The sequence below is a fragment of the Sapajus apella genome, unplaced genomic scaffold (assembly GCF_009761245.1).
Source record: "Sapajus apella isolate SASKATOON/1434 unplaced genomic scaffold, GSC_monkey_1.0 scaffold3, whole genome shotgun sequence".
Classification (NCBI taxonomy): Eukaryota; Metazoa; Chordata; class Mammalia; order Primates; family Cebidae; genus Sapajus; species Sapajus apella.
This window is the reverse complement of record NW_022436943.1, coordinates 44,013,889-44,037,391: the sequence shown is the minus strand read 5'-3', so window position 1 is coordinate 44,037,391 and position 23,503 is coordinate 44,013,889. Positions and strand designations below refer to the sequence as shown.

Genomic DNA, 23,503 nt, shown 5'->3' with positions numbered 1-23,503 from the left:
CTTTTGCTGACAGAGCAACCTATTAAATACTATGAAATACTCAGCCTAAATAAGCCTATTATTAAGCTTCTTAAAGAGTTTTCACAGGGACTGAATTGAAAAAGACCACTAACTAATTATTGCTGCATATATAATAGCATCAGAGCAGCCCTGAAATAAAATACCACTTTAATTGAATATAGTTTCTTGGGAATAATTTCTTTACCTGTACAGCATTGTTGTTTGCTGTTTTCTTCATTTCTTCAAATAGGCCCCTTGAAGTCTTAAGATCCTAAACATAATAAAATATAGCATTTACCATCTGCATATTAAATTACAAAGAACAACTCATTATTATTAAATACACTTGAGATTATCCTAAATCATTCTACAAGTATCAATGTGATTAGGGATAGGCTACATAAAAAATCTAAGTACTGGATTATAATTTAGTTCCATTCTGACATATCAAAATACTCTAACCAAAATGCATACACATATACATAAGCCCATCTCATTCTCATCTCCTATTCCCAACAGAGCTGACCTAAACTGACTCCCATCCTCCACCATGAGCATCCACTAATGCTCTATTACTCAGGCAACAAATACATGGTTTGTATTTATTTATCAGATAAAATACATTTTTTCTTCATTTTGGATATTTGATTCCATCACAAAGAATGACATACAAAAGGAAACTGATGTCTGTGGCTTTAAAAAATTTAGTGATTATGTCAAATTAGATTACAAATTCAAAGACATGAAATTTTATTTAAAAAGATAAGAAGCAGTTATCTGCTGTACTTCCAAGTTACACTCCATAAAGCCAGCCACTTTCAATTCTTTCAGGTTTTTCCCTTATTTATACCTTAATGTATCTAACTACTATGCTTATACTGCTACTTGGTGATTTAACACTTTTAGACAGTGACTATTGATGTTAGGGAGCACAGTCACGGATTCAGGTCTCATACAAAAAATCTTCTTTCTCTTCCTTTCAATAACAGTTGTACCACAATTTTTGATTAGTCAACAGTTAGCATTTGCACTATTATATCTACGTAAATACTTTCAATCGTGTGCGCATAATGTATTATGGTTATAACTTATCTTTATTCCAATATTCTATTTATCCTATTAACTACCTGTTAGGTTTTTTCATTTGCTCAGTTTTCCATGTATATAATTCTGGGTTTTTTTCCTCCTAAATACTGACAATAAATGGACTAAATGTACAGCAAAGTTTTTTCAAGCACTGAAGTCTATGGGATAATCGCTCAGTTCAGCTTCATTTCTGCTTTTGGTCTTTTTAATTAAATTCTTTAAACCTGGAGATCTTTCTCCCATAGTCTCCTCTAATTCGGTCTAGTTGCTGCCTAGGCCTGGTCCTATCAGGATTTGTCTTTCCCATTTTAGGTTAGTTTTTGTTTTATTTCTTGATTTAACCCTTTGTTCTACTGAACTTCATCTTCTAGCAGATTCCTCAAAAGGATAAAACAAATTCTTTTCCAGATATTCCATGTTTGAATGTATCTTCATTAAATCCTCATACCTGACTGCACTCCAGACTGGGTATAGAATACTAGGTAAGTTGCTTTTCTCAGAATTTTCTTTTCTTTTTTTCTTTTAATTCTAGGAACATATATCCCCACAGAATTCGAAGATACTGTTCTACTATCTTCTAGCATACAGTGTTACTGTGGAGAAGTCCAATGCCATTCTGATGATTGATACTCTCTATATAAACTAGATTATCTTCTGGGAAGCTTTTAATATTCTCTCCATGCTAGCAGGTGTGAAATTCCACAACTATGTGACTCGTTGAAGAATTTTCATTCGTTGGTTTGGACAAGCTAGGAGGCTTGTGTCCAGTCCTGGAAAAGTTTGATACATTTTTGAACAAGTTTTTCTCTCCTAAATTTTGAGAATAAAGAAGAGAAAATTGTTCAAAAATGTAAAACTTGTATTATTAGCATTCTGGATCTTCTGTATTAATCGTCCAATTTTCTTATCCTGGATTCAATGTTTTTGTCATTTGATTCTAATTTCTGGTAATTTTTTCATCTCAACTGTTCAGTCTTTCTGTTTAATTGATTTTATCATATTTTTAATTTTATGGAGTTTTCATGTTTTATGCTTTTTTTGGAAACAGCATCCTGTTCTCATTTTACTGATGTGATTATCTTCTAAGAGAGTTATAGTTTTTATGAGGTTTTCTTAAACTTCCTGCTTCTTCAGAGTTCCCTCTATTCCTTTATGTTTTGCCATCAATTGTGTTAGAAGCTTTCCTCAAAGCCTGCAAATCCATGGCTTTCCAGTCATATTTAAAAGTGAGACACTAAAAATCTGACTGGAATCTCTGAGCAGAGATTGTCACTGGTTTCTTTTCAAAGTGACAAGATGGCCAGTTGGCTCTTCCATTGTAGCTTCCAATATTTTCCCCAGAGACTATTTTCTGCACTGTCACTGGGGCAGGTGGAAAAACATCTACATGATAGACCTTGTAGTTAACAATGTGGGAGAAGAGCATACAGAGCAAGTTGGACAGGTCGCTTTGTAGATCTTTATTTAACTTCCCTACTTTTTATGTGGACTCTTGCCCCCTGCTTTCCATGATACCTGATGTCTTCAAATCCCGAGCACCTCAGATTCTGTCGAATTAACATGCTTCTCACTAGTATTCCACTGGGCACCCAATTAGATTGCAACTTTTTTTACTCTCTTACACCATGCTGCATGTGCTTTTTTGTTACTGTTCAACAATATATTAAAAACCTTTCTCGTTTTTTCTTATCCCTTCCCTTGGTTTTTGTAGATTAACAGTGTCTTTCTTGAAAGATCTTAGAAAGAAAGGGAATTGAATATGTGATAAATCTGCAGTTTTAACCTGAAACTTACAGATAACTGTGATTCAAGTCAGAAACTTGTAAGGCTGGACATAATCTAACATCATCTAAGTTTTTAAAAACCATCACCTGAGTGGCTGACCTCCCCAATGTGCTACAAGTAGCTGATAATGGATCCAGATTTAGAAACTGGGTGTTTTGATATTTAGTTCAGTAGCCATTTTACTACACAGTCATCCCTTGGTCCCTGTGAAGGAATGATTCCATGATCCTGCTGAGAATACCAAAATCCACCGATAGTCAAATCCCTTATATAAAATGGTGTAGTGTTTGCATATAACCTATGCATATTTTCCCATATACTTTTTTAAAAGTCCGTACATGTTCAGTACAGATGCAGCATCTTTTTTTTTTTTTTCCAGAATATTTTCAATTCACAGTTAGTAGAGTCCATGGATGTGGAACCCATGGATACAGAACCCACAGATATGGAGGGCCAACTGTATTAAAAGATTACTAATCAAACATCTTTTGAAGCTTGTTACCTATAAGTCAAAGACATATTAGGAGAAATAGGGTACTGATTAAAATGTAGCTTTCTATATATGCGAACTAAAATCAAATATAAAGTAGTTTAGCTTCAATTTTTCTATCTCCATCATTTAATAAATCTGGCAGCAAGTATATGCTCTCGGTATAAAAAAAATACTGAAACGTTTTTTATGTCAAACAGAAACATTAGAACATGAACTAAATTTGGCCAGTAGTAGAGAAGATACTGTACCTTTAGATAGAACTTAGAGATTTCAAAGAGACGCTGGCTGCATGCAGTGAAACATTCATGAGTCTCAGTAATACTGTGTTTCTTCAGGGTTTCAGTAACTACTTCTTTCAATATCTTGAACAGAACATAACATATGGCTAATATTTCTTGGAAAAGGAACAAACCTATTATTTCAGCTTTAGAGTTCAATCCTATGATTTACACAATCATCTTGCTGTGCTAAAAGACAGACATGTTCATTAAGACAAAATGATTGAGAGAAAATAATATCTAACATTTACATGGTCAGAAGTATCAAAGGAATAATATGTTAGCAGGATTTGACTAGAGTGTCTTAAGAAAGAAACTCAAGTCATAAGTTCTGAATTGAAATCTGAGTGTTAAAGTTATACACAGCAGGGATATATAAGTGTATATTTATTTTTATTATGGAAAATTTCAAGCATAGAAAAGTAGAGAATGTCTGATGAGCAGAGAATATTTTATAACAAATTTCTATATTGCTGTATCTTTTAACCAGCTTCAAGTATGATTAATCTGTGGCTAATCTTATTTCATTTATATCCCTACCTACTTTCCTTCATCCTTACAGTGGTAAATTCTAAACATCGTTTCATTTCATTCATAAATTTTTTTCGACATATATTTTAAAGTAATCAAATTTTAAAAGTCTTTCCATGTAAAACTAAGAAAATTGGTAAATAAATCTTTACCCGTGTGTGTTTCTGTGATCTTGACTCCTTAATTTGCCTTGACATTTTTGATTCATGCATACTTTTTTGACCCGAACTGGTCTTTGTAGCAAGTTTTGGAGTTTCACAGCTGGGAACTGGAACCAATGGACAAGTCATTGGTAAGGATCGCTTTGTTTGTGGCTTTCTGGATGTCACGTGATGACGATGGTGATTACTATTGCCACTTGTTTGAGAAAGAAGAGACTCTGAACTTTCAGATTTCACAAGTCTACGGTAGGGGGAAAAATGAAGAATGCAGATTAAGTGAATCAACATCAAAGTCAATTTTCTGTCTTAAACGTTACAACTATATCCATTACAATATAAATTCAAGAAAAGCAAACAAATTTATTGTTGTTACTGCCTTAAGTCAACAATCAACATCATATTATAAAGTTGTTCCTTAGTTCTTTAGATGAGTAACTAAGACATAGAAAATAAAATGAATAGACAGTAGGATTTTGGCTAATAGAGAAAGCAACAAACAATATTGCTGTACTCTCCCCTAGCTCTCCAATTTACAATTTATCAAATAAATCAGCTCTGCATGCTGAGAGTGCTACTATTTACAGATTTAATACTAACCTGTTAATACTTATACTTTTCTGTTAAGATAATTTAAACAGACACACCACAACCTGTATCTTATTATGCCCATGGAACTGCCTTGCAAAATAAATAATAGTGTTAAAACAAATACAAATAAACTATAAAATTGGCTCATACTTCAATCTTCCTAAAACCCTTACATTTGCTTCCGACAAGACCCAAATTTTTCCCTTTACAAGACAGGGTCTTATAGGCCTCAATTCTGCTGACCCAGAGATCACAGTGTAGTTTCCTTTTAGGAACAAAAATGTTATTAGCCGCAAGTCAGAAATAAGAAACACGGCTATAAATATAGTACCCAAAATGTTACTGTTTGAGTTTTATCAGGTATAAAAAGTGCCATGACTTTATAAAGTCCTCAGAGAAATGACTGTGTCCTTCCATATCAGGAGAAGAGTATTCTGATTTTTTTAACTATTCAAAAAAAATCTAAAAGTTTTATTTTCATATGGTTCATACTTTTTGCAAGGTTTAAATAGAGTAAGAATTAAAGTCCTGCTTTAGATGCCAAGAACCCAAAATTGACAAAGGTTCTAAAGATAACATAAATTCAATAGAAATTAGTGTTCACTATATGAACTTCTAACTTCTGATCAAGTATTTGGACATTCTATTTAGTTAGCAAAAAAACGTATCCAGGAAAGTTTCAGATAATATATCACTATGTAGAGTTTAAAGCTATATTTTATATGCAACAGGTGTTTTAAAAATGGTACCTCATGGAATTTCTTGCTCAAAGGACCAATGCAGGAGGAGACTGAGGGGAAAGGGAAGGAAGAGCTAACAGGAGAATTCTCACCCCCGAATAGTCTCTTCAACAGAGCAGCTCAGGAGCTTAATCTATGGGGTGAAATCTTCACTCTTCCATGGCTTAAAAACTTTACAATCCACTGTGCTAATGGACTGTATATTAGCATATAAAGCAGGAAACTGTGTTTTTCCCCCAAGTCATTTCTTTTTATAATTTACAAGCAAAGTCATCAACTGCTCATAATAAACTTTCTGCCATAAAGAAATTAATCTGAAAGACTAATATAAAATAAAATAAAAATCGTCTAGAGACTAAATTACTTTCTGTCCAGATACTATTTATGTTCATTTAATACATCACCTTTTTCTGGGATAAAGGCAATTCAGATCTTTAGATCTCCGTTTCAATCGGGATACTTCAGTTCGAAGTTCACTTTGTAAAAGTTCTCCATCAGGGACACTTCCAGGCTCTGACAAAACTGCAGGAGATGGAAGAGGGCTCAACACAGTAGGTACTGGATAACTTTCTCTGGTGCAGGTAGTTTGAGTTTCATAACGAATAAGACGAGATTGAAGTTCAGAAAATCCTCCATCTCTTTCCAAAGCTTTTCGGTCATCCAAGCAATATCTAAAATGAATGAAAGAGCATTAAAATGTAAACCTCCATGAGAGCAACAGACTTTTGCCCTTTAATTAGAAAATAGCAGGACATTTACTTTAAGAGATCTTGTTTAATTTCCTAATAATCACTGGAAGGTTGAGTGACTGGACTATTTCCCTCCCAAGGTCAGTTTTCTTCTAGTTTGCTATATGACATCGCAAAAGATTAAAAAATGTGAAGTACAATCTGATTTCTCTTTGACTTGTGTTTCAGGGCAACAGATTAAGTTAATCCTTTAGCTTATTTTCAAAATAATACAGTTGCTGTTTTAATACTTTTTAAAACTCTACCAACCTCTGATTTCTCAGCATGGCTGATATTATGACAACATGAAATGCTGACTTCTGTTAGAAAGGGCAAGTTTATTCTCAACACAAAGATTAAAAGGGTATAAAGGCCTTCTAAACTGGCTCACCAAACAGCTTAGAACATTTTGAATTTTTTCTTTGAAACTCAGTTCCCACCTTATTAACTGACTGACAAATTTTCCTTCAAACGCTTCAGCTGTCTGTGCATCTGGTTTCTAGCTGAACCTGACTCAAGGAATCAATGAAATGTTAGCCTAGAGAACGCTTCTAGATTCAAAGAAACCTCGGTTGTTAAGTACAACAAACAAGCATATCAAGAAGATCACCTAGGAGCTGTGTGACCTTGGAAAACTTCAATTTCTCCCCTTTCTACAACTGCATTAAGAAAACACAAATGGCTTCACATATGTGATGATAGCACTGTATAAATGAAAACCTTTCTCTGTTAGCTGCCATTTTTACCTGTAAAATTCTAAGATACTGCTTAAAATCAGATTTTTTTATCCAAAAGCTTTTAGTTCAATTCCCAAGGAGTATATCATTTCCTGAACATCTGACTGCCTGATGGAGGTTTTAAGAACCTTATCTTTCCCTTGTGACACTTACGTATTTGCTACAGACTTATGGAGTCAGACTCCGGATTTAAATCCAGGCTCCTGTACTGATTACTGTGTGAACTTGGCTAAATTACTTAACTTTATCTATGATTCTGTTGCTTCATCTGCAAAATGAGAATTATAGTACTTATCTGAAAAAGCTATTGTGACAATTCTTTGAATTGTACACATAAACACTTCGAATCGGTTCCTGAAATATGCAAGCAGAACAGTCAAGAAATGCATGTTACAATTATTGTTATCGTCTTATTTTCTATCACAGTAAAGTTGGCAGTAGGCTGATAATACGTAGCACAGCCAGAATGTAAACCCAGATTGGTGACTTCAGAGCCTGACTTTAACCATTTTAGTATTTCTCTCCGTGCAAAGTGCAAGAATCATCTTACTCAGTGTTCAACACATGGCTGAGCATTGGAACAATTTGAAGAGCTTTTAAGAAGTACTACATGCTCAGTGTTTCTGTTTTAATTGGTCTAGGGAAATACCTAGTCATTGACAGTTTTAAAAATCTGCCTGGGTGATTCTAAAAAACAAAACAAACAAAAACTACTTAAATCCATAGAAACAGAGTAGAATAGTGGTTATAGGGTGGGGAAGGTTATGGGAAGCTGTAGATTAAAGGGTATAAAGTTACAGAGTTATGTAGGATGAATAAATCTAGAAATCTAATACACAGTATAAGGACTATAGTTAACAATATGTACTGTATATTGAAAATTTGCTAAGAGAGTAGGCTTTAGGTGCTCTTGGCATGCAAAACAAGAGGTAACTATGTGAGATACTGGGTATGTTAATTTGATTGGCTACAGTGATCATTTCACTATGCATACATATATCAAATCATCTTATTATATGCCTTAAAAATATATAATTTTTAAAAAGCCTACCTAGATGATTCTAAAGTATAGCTAGGACTGAAAAATCTCTGATCTACTCTGACAGTCTAATTTAACAGGTGACAAAACTGAACTCTAAATCTGAATGTGAGTTGGTGGCAGAGCAGGGAGTAGAACCTAGGTCTCTGGCATCTCTCTAGCTAGTATTTTTTCTTTATTCTGTTGTTTAATAAATATATTTCATTAAAAATCAGAAGCAAATGATGAGTCCTACTTCTAACATAGGTAATTGGTAGAATCTGGAGTAAAATTAGAAGCATGAATTTCAAGAGTTCATGCAAGAGCCAATATAATGCCTGACGAGCTTGAATACAGAAAATTTTTGAGAGAAACGATGAATATTTTGATTCTAAGATGAATATTTCTTTCTACCCTAAGATTTTATTTCTAAGATGCAGATTATTTTCTTCCAGTTTTAAAATCTCTTGATCACAGCTGTTCATAATGTCATAGCTTCAACTGAATTATGCACCCTGTACATGTTGATGTTAATTGCCATTTAAAATGTCTTTAAAATGATTATACTATGATTTGCCATTGGAAAAAAAATTTACTTTGTAAATTAGATAAAAGAAAGAGAGGCAGGGTGTATACTTGACATTAGTGACGTAAAAATGCATTGCTGGCTGAATGACTACAATTCCATATTTTCTTATAAAACAATAAGCAAATGCTTTATGGGTCCTAACAAAGAAAAAACCCCATAAGACAGCGAAGCTGTTTTTGTTTTGTAAATACGAAATAGACAAAATACTGCCTATACCAACGAAGGAAGGAGAAACTGCCAAATCTCTTAGAATAGATGAAGGAAATTTCAGAGCAATGAGAGGCTGGTGTGATCGAATGATTGTCAGAGTACGACAGCAGAGTTTAATTTGCTGCTTAATACAACAGTGCATTTCACAATTAATGGCCTCTTAAATTCCAGAATAGGGTAAATAAGTGAAAAAACAAACAAGCCAACAGTGGTTATATTTCATTTGCCTTAAGAAACATTGTTTTGCTGCCAAGCAATTAATATAGCTTTTCCAAATATTCCTTTTTATCAGAGAAAGAGGTCCAGAGTTCTAAGGGCCCACAACAACGTAAGAAGAGAACTTTCTTTGTAGTTTCATATTTACTTTAAAATGTTACTTGAATTTGTTTCTACTCCATAATCTATGTTGAACATAAATAGGCTCTCACACTATACACCTAAATCTTCTTGAAAAAAACATGTTTCTGAATTCATGGTGCTCACCTCCTACAACTTTGTCAGCTCAGTCTCAATGTCCTCAGTTTAATGAGCATAAATTTACAGGAAAGAAAAGTGAGTCACAGATAGATTTGTTTATGGGAGTAGGTAGGTAGTAGAGAATTAATTTTTATAGTGAATCAGAATTTCATAACATTATATGTGTATAAGTTAATAAAACTCTGTGTAGATTTAAGCCCATCAGGACACAGTAGTCAAATAAGTCTTAATTTAATATTTTGATAAATAATCATGAAGAACATATCCTTGATAAATTTTATAAATTTGTATGCATTATTAAAATTTTTCCATAGTAAATTAAAAACAGCAGGAAAAAAAGAGTAGAGAGATAGAGACTCACAATAAATAAAATAAAATTAAAATTTTGGAAAAATAATCTAAATAGGATTATATGATAGACACTTTAGCCAGCAATTCAAATGTAATTATTGTAGCTTATTTTATTCAAATCAGTGTTTCAGTGTGTTTATAGGATTGAAGAGGTGAAAAACAGATGTGTCCTGGGGTCTTCTGGCCATGTAGCTAAGCAAATGTTAATACTAGTACATTTTCTCAACAGTGAACACTATTTTTCATAATAATAATATAAACACTGTTTACTGGTTTCAATTTTCACATTCAAATTAAATGCAAAATACCTAAAATTTTTAATTAGATTCCTTTAATAGATTAGAAGGCCCTAAAATTTTTATCAAACTAAGTGGGGGAGCTATTGCTGTATAGCTAATGGAATAAGGAAGTGAAGTTTAACTATACACATTTAAAAACATGAAAGTAAATAGCAGAGAGCTCAAATTAAGAAGAAGAATCACATCATTTTTCAGAATCAATATTTTATATTGAGACACTTAAAAATATTGACAGAAGGATATTTTTTAAAATGAGAGATAGTTATCAGGTAAACTAAACCAAACAAATAAATATATATATATATATTTTCTAAAAGCTGGGGCTGTAGGTAGGTAGTAATAAGGAAAGGAATTGATTTTCATTCTAAGTTTTCTGTAATGTTTAATTTCTAGGTTTTTAATAAAATCAAAAGGGGGGACATAAAACTAAATCCTATTAATGAAATATTTACATAGTAGAACAAGATGTTCCCATTTAAATTTAATAAACCTAGTATAAATGAAAAGTAAAATTTTGGGCTGGATGCCGTGGCTCACGCCTGTTCCCAGCACTTTGTGAAGAAGCCGAGGCAGGTAGATCACTTGAGGCTAGGAGTTCAAGACCACCTAGCCAACACGGCTAAACCCTGTCTCTACCAAAAATACAAAAATTAGCCAGGCATGGTGGTACATGCCTGTAATCCTAGCTACTTGGAAGCCTGAGGCATGAGAATCACTTGAACCTGGGAGATGGAGGTTGCACTGAGCCAAGATTGTGCCACTGCACTACAGTCTGGGTGAAAAAGTGAGAGAAACGTAAAATTTTGTAATCAATGCCCAAAAGGGTGTATGGCTAAAAATATGGTTTAAGTAAAAGCTTCAGCTAAATTTAAGGCTATTTGGGAAACATCTCTACCCTTTTTATGTTAAAGGGAGAACAATAATCCTCTCAAACAAGGAATCCTTTAATCAAATACCAGAAATAAAAAGATGGATCAGGTGGCCTTTTTTAGCTTTTTACAATTCAATAGTTATCTCTGAGTTACCTCTCCGTTGTTCACAAAACATTTTAAAATTCTTATGTTGCCATTTAGATTCAAATTAGCATTTCATACAGGACTTCTTTTAGAAATAATTCATTACTGAATGTTACACTTCATGTTGCTCATTTCAAAGTTCTCAAATTCTTTTTTTATTTTGGGACAAGGTCTCATTCTGTCACCTGGCTGGCGTGCAATGGCATGATCATGGCTTACTGCAACCTCAACCTCCCAATATCAATCGATCCTCCTGCCTCAGCATCCTGAGTAGCTAGGACTACACATGCAAGTCACTATGCCCAGCTAATTTTTGTACTTTTTTGTAGAGATGGGGTTTCACTATGTTGCCCAGGCTGGTCTCAAACTCCCGGGCTCAAGCGATCCACTTGCCTTGGCTTCCCAAAGTGCTGAGATTACAGGCATTAGCCACAGTGCCTGGCCTCAAATTCTTATTTCAACTGCTTTTCCACACAGACAGATATTTAATGTTGTTTCATGTATCAACCTTTCCTTCCTTGTTATAATTAAATAGTATTGCTTTATATAAATATACCATAGATTATTTATCTATTTTCCTATTGATATATTCCTAGGCTCTTTCCAGTTTGGGGATATTGAGAATTAAACTATTATGTGCATACTTGTGTAAGTCTTTCTCTCAGAAAAATATCTAGTATTGAAATGCTGGGCCCTATCTAACAATTTCTGAGCAACTATAATGTAATTGGTGACCAGGAAAACATTAATGTGACCCACAGTGTAAATATATATTTATAACATAGGGGCCAAAACAATTTTGATATAAAAAATATCTAGTAATTCATAATAGGATGTTTAAATGCTGTTGAACTGATTAATCATCAAATAACTTCTTCAACAGAAGACAAATTACTTTTGTATGCAATGCTCTGCTTTTTGAGGTTTTTGACATACTCTTTTGGCCTCTGTCTCAATTTATATCATTATATTAAAGTCACTCTTCACACAACTGAGGCTGTGTCAACAATATACAGAATAGTAAAGTATAAATAAAAACTTACTCAATTCCATGATAATGACATCCTGAGGCTTTCTCAAAAGGTAAGGCCTGAAGTTTCCCAGGACTGAGTTCTGGTGTCAGAATAAAAGTCTTTTCCCTGAAACAAAAAGTTTTTCATTTGTATTCAAAGTTTATTTCGTGACAAAGAGAAAGTTAAAGAAAGTACCTAATAAAACAAATCTGACTTTTTCCTCTACAGTTGAATTTTATATGGGATAAAGGTTAAGCAACATCAGAAAGTATAAGAAGGAAATGAAGCAAGGTTAGGCCTTGGCTTTCGTCACTTACATTTTCTGCACCTCAAGTAAGTTATGATGTTATTTATTGCACAAAACTATTCTGAGAAATGGGTAAAACAAAAATGGAATATGATTTATGATGGCAATTCAAGAAGCAGTATTATTTCTTTTCTTCTTTTTTTTTTTTTTTTTTGAGATGGAGCCTCACCCTGTTGCCCAGGCTGGCATGCAGTGGCGTGATCTCAGCTCACTGCAACTTCTGCCTTCCTGGTTCAAGCAATTCTCCTGCCTCAGCCTCCTGAGTAGCTGGGATTACAGGCACCTGCTACCCTGCCCGGCTAATTTTTGCATTTTTAGTAGAAACAGGGTTTCACCATATTGGCCAGGCTGGTCTCAAATTCCTGACCTCAAGTGATCTGCCAGCCTCGGCCTCCCAAAGTGTTGGGATTACAGGCATGAGCCACCACACCCAGCCAAGAAGCAGCATTATTTCTAAAAGATGTTTTTTCCTTGGTAGAATAAACTAATGTTTAGGCATTTAGTTAATCCTTTTTTTTCAAGGGAATAATTAAAGTGAACTTGAATATTTGGTAAAGATAAAATAATTTACTTCCTGCTATAACACATGTGGGACCCAGATCTTTCTTTGCCTGAGAATGTAGTCATTGACACCTACTTTAAGAGTCAGCAACTTTTTAACTTTCAGAGGATATAGAGGCTAACTGCTGATTTCAGTTCTTTTTCTGAAGTAGGTTTTCAATCAACTGGCATGTTAGAACTAATCATGTCAAGTTTACATAAAATATTCATGCTCCAGCCTTTCCACACCTAGAACTACAGAGATATATCAAAATCTGGAAAAGAAGAGGTCACTGCAATTAGATTAAGCTCTTTGGGTTATTCTGATAGGGGTCATTCTTCTCTGAAGGAAAGGAAACCACTGTTGTAATATAATGAGTCATGGTCCTAAAGCTTGTTAGATGGAATGGGGAAATTATGCAACAGTGGTTTTTAAATAGTTAATAGGTAAAATGAAATACCAGGGGCTTGAGTTCAGAAGAGTTGGAAATAATATGTAGAATGGCAAGTAAATAGTAGAGTACTAAGAATAAATTTGCTATCACATTTTCCCACCTATGGTAATAAAAACTGTCTTGCCACTGAAAATTATCTAGGATACTATGATAAGCATTTGAAATCATTACATTAAAATGTAAGATTCATGCCAACTAATGAATCCTAAAAAACAGACGTTACATTCAAATGCATCCATTTAAAATATTCCACAAAAGGTAACACTAGTAAATTACAATAGCCCCAGTATTTCGATGATTATTAAAATAAATAATTTTGTAAAATGGAAATCTTTAAGTAGCAGTTCACTTCTTTCCTTTACTATGCTGTCTCTCATTTCTCATATCAGTCGCCCCCAGCAACTTAACCTATTTTTGTGTAATTTCACTCACAACTTGTTCTTTCTAAAATAAACATTTTGATAAATACGTGTTTTGTCAGTGTTCATTATTTCCTTGGTATATACATAGGAGTCATGTTTGTACTCTGTTTAACACAGGATTTTGGATGGCTTCTTACGCAGGTCATGAAAACTCATCCTTCAACTCTAATGCTAACAGGAGATACATTTGATAGCAATGCAGTTCTTTACTAACGTTGAAGAATCACATCAAATTTTCCTAAATAAATCACCTACAACTAGTTTCCAGAAAGAACTAACTTTACCTCTTCTACAATGCACCTAGAAAGACATTCTGTCAAAAACAGTACAACTTACATAATTCAGTTTTGGCAAACTGACTGTCAGTTTCTGCTTAATGATTTAAAAGGACAGTAGTCCAATAACCAAATAAATGAAAACATATACTTCTTTACTTTCTCGATTCCCACAACAAAAGATTATCAATCTTTCCAAGTTATGAGAAAAAAAATTACTCCAAAATTATATAAATTTTATGTCATTAAAAGCATTATGTCATTAAGACTCTCAGGTTTTCAAAGTTCCTCTTGAACATGCACATAAAGGCAACAATGTTCCAGAAATATTTCTGAGATATAGCTGCCTTTGAATAACTCCTTTCTGAAATTCACCTTTAAAGTCAATATGTATCACAGTGTAATTCAAATCAAGCTTATAAAAGTGATCAAAGTGAGCTACAATTTTTAAGGTCTTTTGGAAGGTTTTCAAAATAATGAATTAACAATTAAAAAGACATTGGAGTAATGAGTAAATTATTCCGCTCTCACGAGTATTTGATGTCACAATTTTATGGGCAATTTTGTCAATGCCAGCAATATGCAGCATTTATTAACTAGTAACTTAGTGGAAATTGTCTTGGAAGTCAAATTAGTTGTAAATTATTCACTGAGACACTGAATTCTTACTTGGCAATGTCATAGTTCAAAAGCATTTTTATTACACTTTCCTGTTCTTCAGTTGAAAGGCTATGCTTTTTGCTACTATTAGGCATGCCTGGCGATGCTCATGCCAAGTAGTGGCCAGTATCAAAACTAGAGTAACACAGAAAAGAGAATTAAAAAAAAAATTTGTAAGTCAAATTCAAATTTTTTATTAGAAAGTATTATCCTTTGCATACCAAATAGAAGCCACTGACTTCTAGAGGGAATATGCTGAGTTTGCTTTTCTTATTCCTGTTTCTCTTATTTTCAATGCCACAAAACAGTAGGATATTTGGGTACCATAAAAAGTGAAGATTAAGGCCAACAGACAAACATTGACATCAAACTTATAAATTTTCCCTGAGTAGTATAGGGCATCAATAACTAAGGAAATGAGACACGATTTTATTTCAAAGTAATTCTTAAAAAGTTAATTGGAAATTATAAGTTTCTAACCTACCCCTTTTGAATCGGTAAAGGTTGAAGATCTCCAACGGGTAATCCATCTGAGGTAAAGTACTTCAGCAATTCTTTAGCATCCAATAATGTGATTGAGTCCCGAGGAACCTCTTTGTGGCCGAGCAACTGTTCAGATGAATGAGGTAATGAACCAGTTCTGGGAAAATAATGTTATGCAGATTTATTAAAAGTGGAGTCAATACAGAGAAAAGTCAGAGTCAAAAAGAAAAAGGTAAATTTGAATTCACCGTAGTCAGGAAAAGGGGATATGAGCAGAAACGAGAAAAATATACCAAGAACACTGGAGAATTAAACATTTAGAAAAGACAATAAAGTAAAATATTAGCAAATCATTTAGTTTCTAACCATATTTTTAAAAATCTTTAGGTCACAATAAAACTTGCAGTTATCATGTCAACAAGTAGTATTTTAACTACTTAAAATAAATATAATTACATTATCTATGAATGATGGCCTATTATTCAGTGGTGTGAAGTTACCAATTCTATATAATTTAAAGCTAAATTCTCTTATATGTTCTGAAATCCCACAGTACTTTAAATTTTTGATGGAAGAGACTGAATGTTCCAATTTTCCATGAACTTGAAAGATTACTTGAAACACAACCATGAAATGAGACAATACTCGGAAATCTCCCCAAAGTCTCTTGTAGCCATGATTATGACATTATGAATAAGCACTGAATCATTATTATATACCTGAAATACATGCGGGACTTTGTGTTTTTCAAACTACTTTACATATAATATATTCTTAATCCTCAAAAATTCCTTTGAAAAAGATGGAATAGGTCTTATCTCAAAATGAAAAAATAACTAAAAATAAGTACTTTGTAAAGTGAAAATCAGCATGCCAAACTTAAAAAGCAATCATTATTCCTACTTTTCAAATAAAGATGAAAATATACAAAAGGTTATATTGCAGACCCAGGGTGTTACAGCTATTTAAAATGATAGAACTAGACTAACTCCAAATTAGTTACTATTTCTACTCTATCACTCTGTAAATAAGAAAAACTCACAGAAAGTTTTAAATACTGGAAAGTGAAAAACGACATAGCTTCAGTTAGATGTTTCCAGTTAGAGGTTTCACTATGCACTGAATCACAGATCACCACAGCTCTGTTACCATAGCATAAATAAAATATTTCAATATCTGCACAGAAAATTGATTTCCCAACTTTGTTAATCCAACTGTTTCCTGATTATTTTATCACTGAAATTAAGCATTTTTACTGATATTTACATGATTAAAATGTTGACATTATAGTTTTAAACATATTTCTATACATTAAAGATCAATAATATACTGACAGTGCCTCTTTCCTTTTCCTATTCCTTTGTTTTGAAACGGAAAATGTTAATCTAATAAAAATAGTCAACAAAACACACACATTTTCTCTGGACTTCATACTCTAGCAGGGTAGGAGCTATACAATGATTTTAATTTGTAAAGGTACAGAACCATGTTCCTTTCTCAGTGTCAGTGGTGATGGCCCAGAATAAAGCTCCCCGCAATTTAGTGCTGGGTGAAGCACCAATGCTTCTTGCCTGCTGATACCCTAAAGTATGCCCTAACGTGAAGCCTAGCAAACATGCTCCACCCCAGATCTCACTTCTAACATTAATATAAGTGAGAGACATGGGGAATAGGACTACACATATGGGGAAAAAAAATACATGCCAACTACCTATAGAAAGCAACATGGCCCTAAATTCTTAGTTATAAACAGAAAATCAAGGACCACCAGACACTGGAGAAAAATTATACATAAGAGAAAAAAAACACCAGAAGAACAAATAAAACAGCTGCAAATGAAAATAAGGCAATTCAAGAAACAGATAAAACAAGTTTAACGAAAATTCTAATTAATATCCTTATAGTATCACCTCAAGTCTCATTATTAATAAAAGAATAATTGCTAGAAAAAATATGGCAGAACAAGAGAAAATTATTAGAAATTTAAAATATGACTATCAAAATTTTTAACAGAAAAGATGAAAACAAAGGTAAAGGAAATACCCCAGAACATACAGCAGAAAAGTTAAAGAGTATAAAGAAAAAAATCAAATTAAAAAAAATCCAGAATGTTTTATATTAATTAAAACAGGTATTTCAGAGAGAAAAGAAAATGAAGGGAAGAATAGTATTGAAGAAATAATAAGATATGTCTCAGAGTCAAAAAGGACAAAAGACTTGAATCTAAAACCTCTCATACCATGGCCTCTTGTAATTTCTAAACATTATGGAAAACAGAAAATTGCAAAAGTTTTAGAGACAAAATAAAATACCTATTAAGGAATAAAAATCAATCTGGCATCAGACTTCTCTTTAAGATATGAAATCCAAGAAAATACAGAACTAATCTAAAATATAATCAAAAGAAATACCAGGGTAACAAATATGCAGGTAGAGTTGGTCAAATTAGAGTAGGAACTCAGAGAGAAGAAAAATAAAATTAAGAACTGTCTATTGCATAAGGTTTAGAGATAGAAGATAAAAAGGGAAGAAAAATAGGGGTGTTAATTACTCATCTTTCCCAGTGGGAAGTTATAAGATATCATTTAAAACTGGTAGGCAAGAAATTGAGGTTTACTGGTGGGTATACTGTTCTTTTCTCACTCTTCTTTCTTGTCTTCTTCAAACACCAGGGATTCTTGAGGAGTGGTCTTATCCTCCATTTCTTTTCTCCTCATGGTCTCACCATGTGACTCATCAACCATCATGTTTGGAAACCCCTACTGATGATAACTCCAAATTGAGTTCGATATTCCCACAGTCCACTTGTTATTTCCACTTGGATAATTCATAGATCAAACATACCATCCCTAAAGAAGCATTCTTGATTTTTTTTCCCCAAAACTGTCTCACTCCATTTCCACCCATCTATCCCAGAAGAACATCACTCACTTGATTGAAGCCAGAAATCTAAATGAACTTCAATGTTTTCTTTCCTTCTCTTTCACATCTAATGCATCATAAGAAGCTCTTCACTAGCTTACCACCAACATATCACCCAAATTTGTTCCCACTACTACTGCTCTAATTTGAGATCGCCATCATCTCTCATTTAGCTTACAGAAAAGGCCACCTAACTGATCTTTCTCCTCTAATCTGTCCCTCCGGCCATTTATTTGCCGCAAGAAAGCAAAATTTTCACAAAATCATATCCCATCACTCTTTCATATGAAATCCTTCCACCAATGCACTTACAATGAAATCCAAACTCTGCAGGAGGACATATTTGGTCCTGTGTGACTGAATGTACTTCACCCATTTATTCATTAGGTCTCAGCTCAAATGTAACCTCCTCTAAGAGGTCCCCCTGACCATCCACCTCATTTAAGTGAGTACTGCTACTTGCTTCCCCACAACAAATAAAATTATTCTCCCCTAGTCTTTTTATTTCATTCACTACACACAGAGTAATTTACAATTACTATATTTACTTGTCTGGTTACTTGTTTTGATTGCTTCTCTCATTAAAAGGTTAAGCTCTAGATGAGAAGGGCAGTGCACAGCTTGCTCTTCCTCATCTTCCCAGCGCCCACCACATAGTTGGTACTCAGTAAATGTCTGTTTCATGTGTATGAAACAAAGTTATAGCAAGTATTAAAATACTATCCATGGAGGAGCTAAAACTAAAAATGTGATTTGTAATGTTTGAGGGAAAAGTAATGTAAGAAACCTTAACTTCTCTTTTATTCCATCATTCAACAGTTATGTATTGAGGACCTACTATGTACCAAACAAAAATAACAAAAACAAAGCAAAACAAAAATTCCACCTCCTACAGTTCAATAATAGGTGCTATATAAACATATTTGAATGTAAAATAGGGAGAGATCAAAGTGGTTCAAATGAGGTGAGTACTTCTACTTGGTTTTACATGTTCTTGTAGTAAGATTTTCTTATATCTTCATATACTATTTTATGTCTATGGGCTATGGTCTGGAAGGCTATACACCAAAATGTTCACTGTGATTACACAGACCTAGAAGGCACAAGTGCAGGTCAGACAAAGATAAGCATTTCTTTCCCTTTTTAATTAATATACTACTCTACTGATTAACTATTTACAGTAAGTATTTCTTTTATAATAAAACTATAAACTGCTTATATCTCATAAACATAATTTATTTTAAAAAAGAGTTCACTGAAACTACTGAGCTATCACATGCTTTACTACAGATTCAAATATTACCTCATTTTTTGCTTAGCTTTTTCAAAAGTTTCCAAATTTTGAAGAACATGCCTTTCTGGCCATTCCAGAGGATTGGTTTCTGTTTGACTTGAGGAATTAGGTTCCACTGGACTAAAATCTAAAGGGAAAGAAGTACACATAAGTCTGAAAAGTATTAACATCCTGAATTTTGCTAATAAAAATGTGTATTTATAGACACATACATACGTGTGTGTCTGTGTCTATAAAGGCATACTTACCTTAGGCATTTATTAAAGACCTCTCTGATGGCCTAACCTGTGCAAAACGCCATAGAAATGTTTGTTGGAAATAAAAATAAAATATCACCGCATAATAGAAGTTACAAGCTAGAATCCACAAAACTGAATTAGCATTATTTAGGACTCCTATGGAATAAAAACATAGCTTTGCTGTTTTGGGTGAAAACAGTTCTATTTTTTATTTTTTATAATTTTCATGACTTTGAGTTTTAAGATGTGGAAAACAGTTTGAAATGAAAAGAAGGCAACTCTGTAGAGAATATATTGGATATTCTGCGTGATTTTCATACTAAAATAGGAAGTAGCACAAGTAGACAAAAAATTACATCTTTTAAAAACAGATTACCTTGTTCTCAAAGCTACAATAACAAGATAATAAATAAGTTATCATGTTCTGATGTTCTCTCTGAGAAACCAAGATCTTTAAACATACACACCTTTGAATCACTAACATTCAATGTTGTTTTCTACAAATAAAATATTATGTGTAAAAGTGTTTTTATCTTTCTAGACAACATGCTGTAGTAAACTAATATTGAGATTGCTGATGATATTGGGATTTTCAACAAAAACCTAAAGGGACAGTTTCTATTCTTATTAGAAATTATTATTAATAGTATTAATATATTCAAACTGTTTTAACACTGGCAAAATTACTAACTGTGCTACTTTTTGGATTGCAAAACTATCTGGTTTTAGAAATGTTTTAGACACGTTTTAATAAACTGATTGAAAATTATTGAACATTAGCTATTTGACTATCAACATTCGAACAAATGTACTCATTTTATATTTTTGAGAGGTCTTAGAAAATAATGATTTGGTAAAGAAATTTTATTTATTTATTTATTTTTCCCAGATACAAGAGTCTCACTCTGTCGCCCAGGCTGGAGAGCAGCGGCATGATCCCAACTCACTACAACCTCTGCCTCCTGGGTTCAAGCAGTTCTCCTGGGATTACAGATATGTGCCACCATGACCAGCTAATTTTTGTATTTTTAGTAGAGACAAGGTTTTGCCATGTTGGCCAGGCTGGTCTCGAACTTCTGACCTCAAGTGATCCATCCACCTTGGCCTCCCAAAGTGCTGGGATTATAGGCGTGAGCCACCATGCCCAGCCTGGTAAGGAATTTTTAAACAAGAAACATAAATGAAAATGAATGCAAACTGTATCTTATTTTTCCTTCTACTTATTAAACTATTTAACCTTGAATAGTTTAAAATATTTTCAATACCTATATTGAATTGCCCTCTCTAAACATCATCCAAATACAACACTTCCCATTTTTTAGTAGAGGTGGTAAAATACTATTTTAAAGAGTGATAAGCTTTATAATCAAATAACATGCTTCTGAATGGTCATGTGGCTTTCCACTAAAAGTATAAAAAAAGTCATTTACAGTTCTGCACAGCTTCATGCTATGAGTTCATAAAAGAATATAACCAATCTTAAATAACAGTAAACATTAAATGGTTCCTAAATATTACCATGTAATTAACTACTAATTGTACAACCTAAAAAATAAATTACATAGGCCAAATATTAAGAAATAGGTGGGAAAACATTCATATGTGTTATGTCTTTTGTAGAATCATTTAATACAATTCTTACAATAAAATAAAACACAATATTTCATTTATGTGGCAGTCAAAACACTGGGCTATGCTGAGAGCCAAAAAGCACAAAGGCTCTCTGAGAAACCAAGAACAGTTCTTTAAAAAGAAAAAATCATTTTATAGGAGAAACAGAAATAGAACAATAGAACTAACATAATAGGGAGAACAGGAAAAACTGACCCATAAAATCAAAATCACAGCAAACAAAAAGAGATGACAATAAGTGGCTAATGAACCGAGGCCATTATAACCTTACATACTTAAATAGGAACAAGTCATAAAGAAATATTATATTGTAAATGAATAAAGCAAGAATTATAAATAAATGCCAGAAGATGTCTTGTAAGTGTGTGAAGTAATAAAATAATGATCTTACAAAGGAAAACTTGTTTATGCAGTGTGTTGATGTGTCCGATGGTCCCATGCAAAGGAGATAGTTACTGTAGTTACTGTATTATGAATTCAGATATCACATTTGACTATGTCAACGTCTTTAGCAACTTTGTGACAATGTGTAAATAAATGGTTATATTAGGCATTTTCTACATACTGACTTGTCATTTGTTACACATGCTAGAGTTTTTACCAAAAAATGAGCAGATTAAATAACTTTATTAATTACCAGTAACTCCTAATGTGTATGCTTGCAAATGAGTCCAAATACGATATCTAATTGACCTTAATGTTTCTTTCATTATGTAACTTACATGTAGATGTATTTATTCAACTCAAAGCTACAAAAGATGTTAAAAATCACAATTTCATTCTTAGGAGTCATGTTCAAATGTATCATCTGTCAGATTTCAGTCCAGGTTCTAAAAATCTTCCAAATTTCTTTCATTTGTTCAACAAATACAAACTTAAAATGTGATCTAATAATATGAAGAAAAATCACAGGGAGAGAGTATAACAGAAAACAGTTGAAACTGGGGAAGGTCTGGGAAAGCCTCTTTGAGAAAGTGACATTTAAATCAAGATCTGAAGAATTATCATCAGGTAATCCGGTAAAGGCTGGGAAAAAAGAATTCCAGGCAGAGGACACTGCATCTATAAAGTTCCTGAGGCAGAAAGAAATGTGACATGTCCGAGGAAAGGAAGGACTTCCTGTGGTAAAAAGGAAACAGAAATGTAGTGGTACTAGAATAAGCACAAAGTCAGATATCATTTAAGGTTTCTACAAACCATATGAAGAATGATGCATTCTATGTGCAATCAGAAGCAATCAAGAAGGTCTGAGCAAAGGAGTGACATAATCTGACTATAGATTGTATCAATCCTTTGCTCAAACCTTTTAGATTTTAAGATGAGCACTACTGCAGCTTAGTGTGTCAAATGTTCTTTGTACAGGTAACTCTAAGAGGTATATCCTTAAACTTATATTAAAAACTTATATAAAAGTCCTAGCAATTATTTAAGCCCTTTCTACCTTTCAACCCTTGTCTCCCGTACAAATCCTTTGGTAAGCCAATCTCTTTCTTGATCTCAGTTTGCCTTTTTGTTTTACTTCCATGACCCTGAATATGGTGCTTCTACCTGGCAAATCTCACCTTCTCCTCTCTATCTACATCTTGTGCATCATTCAAGACCTACATCGACTCCCTTGACTCCTAATCAGCCTTCATGACTATTCTATCCTACCCGTAGTTCTCTCCTCAAAATTTATAGTTAACCAGCACTTACTTTATACCAGGCAACTGTCTAAGCAATTTAATCTTCGTAATAACCTATGTCATCTGTAATTTAAAGATAAAGAAACTGAGGCACAAAGATGTCAGAAAACATGCCCAAGGCCACATTGCAAGTAAGCTACTAGTCTTGCTCCAGATCCCATGCTATAACCATGGAGCCATGGTCTCTCACTTACTGAACACATCCCCCATTTACAAGTAATCTAATAATGTCTCTAGCACCTTTCAGATTACTCTGTATGCTATTTAACTTGGGTACTGACATGCAATGGTGATAATAATGATAATACAAACAACATCTTTTTTGGTACTTGTGTTCTAAGTGTTTTACAGGTATCAACTCATTTGATCCTCATAGTAACCCTACTAATCCTCACAATAATCCTAATAAGTGGGCTATATTATTATTCCCATTTTAAACAGGAGGTAACAGGTGGAGTTGAATCATTTTGCCTAAAGACATTTAGCTAG

The 23,503-nt window shown here is 33.4% G+C and overlaps 1 protein-coding gene across 2 annotated transcripts in view; it reads right to left on the bottom strand.

Annotated features, from left to right (window-relative positions):
• MTBP (MDM2 binding protein) overlaps positions 1 to 23,503 on the bottom strand; it is a 73,921-nt gene that overhangs the window by 1,130 nt on the left and 49,288 nt on the right. For both annotated transcript variants that reach the window (XM_032252704.1, XM_032252713.1), the window contains exons 15-21: positions 19,468 to 19,585; positions 15,244 to 15,399; positions 12,131 to 12,226; positions 6,067 to 6,333; positions 4,326 to 4,575; positions 3,613 to 3,726; positions 206 to 271 (exon numbers count right to left, since the gene is read on the bottom strand). In XM_032252704.1, the coding sequence (XP_032108595.1) occupies positions 206 to 271; positions 3,613 to 3,726; positions 4,326 to 4,575; positions 6,067 to 6,333; positions 12,131 to 12,226; positions 15,244 to 15,399; positions 19,468 to 19,585 (1,067 nt within the window). The remainder of the gene's footprint in view (positions 1 to 205; positions 272 to 3,612; positions 3,727 to 4,325; positions 4,576 to 6,066; positions 6,334 to 12,130; positions 12,227 to 15,243; positions 15,400 to 19,467; positions 19,586 to 23,503) is intronic.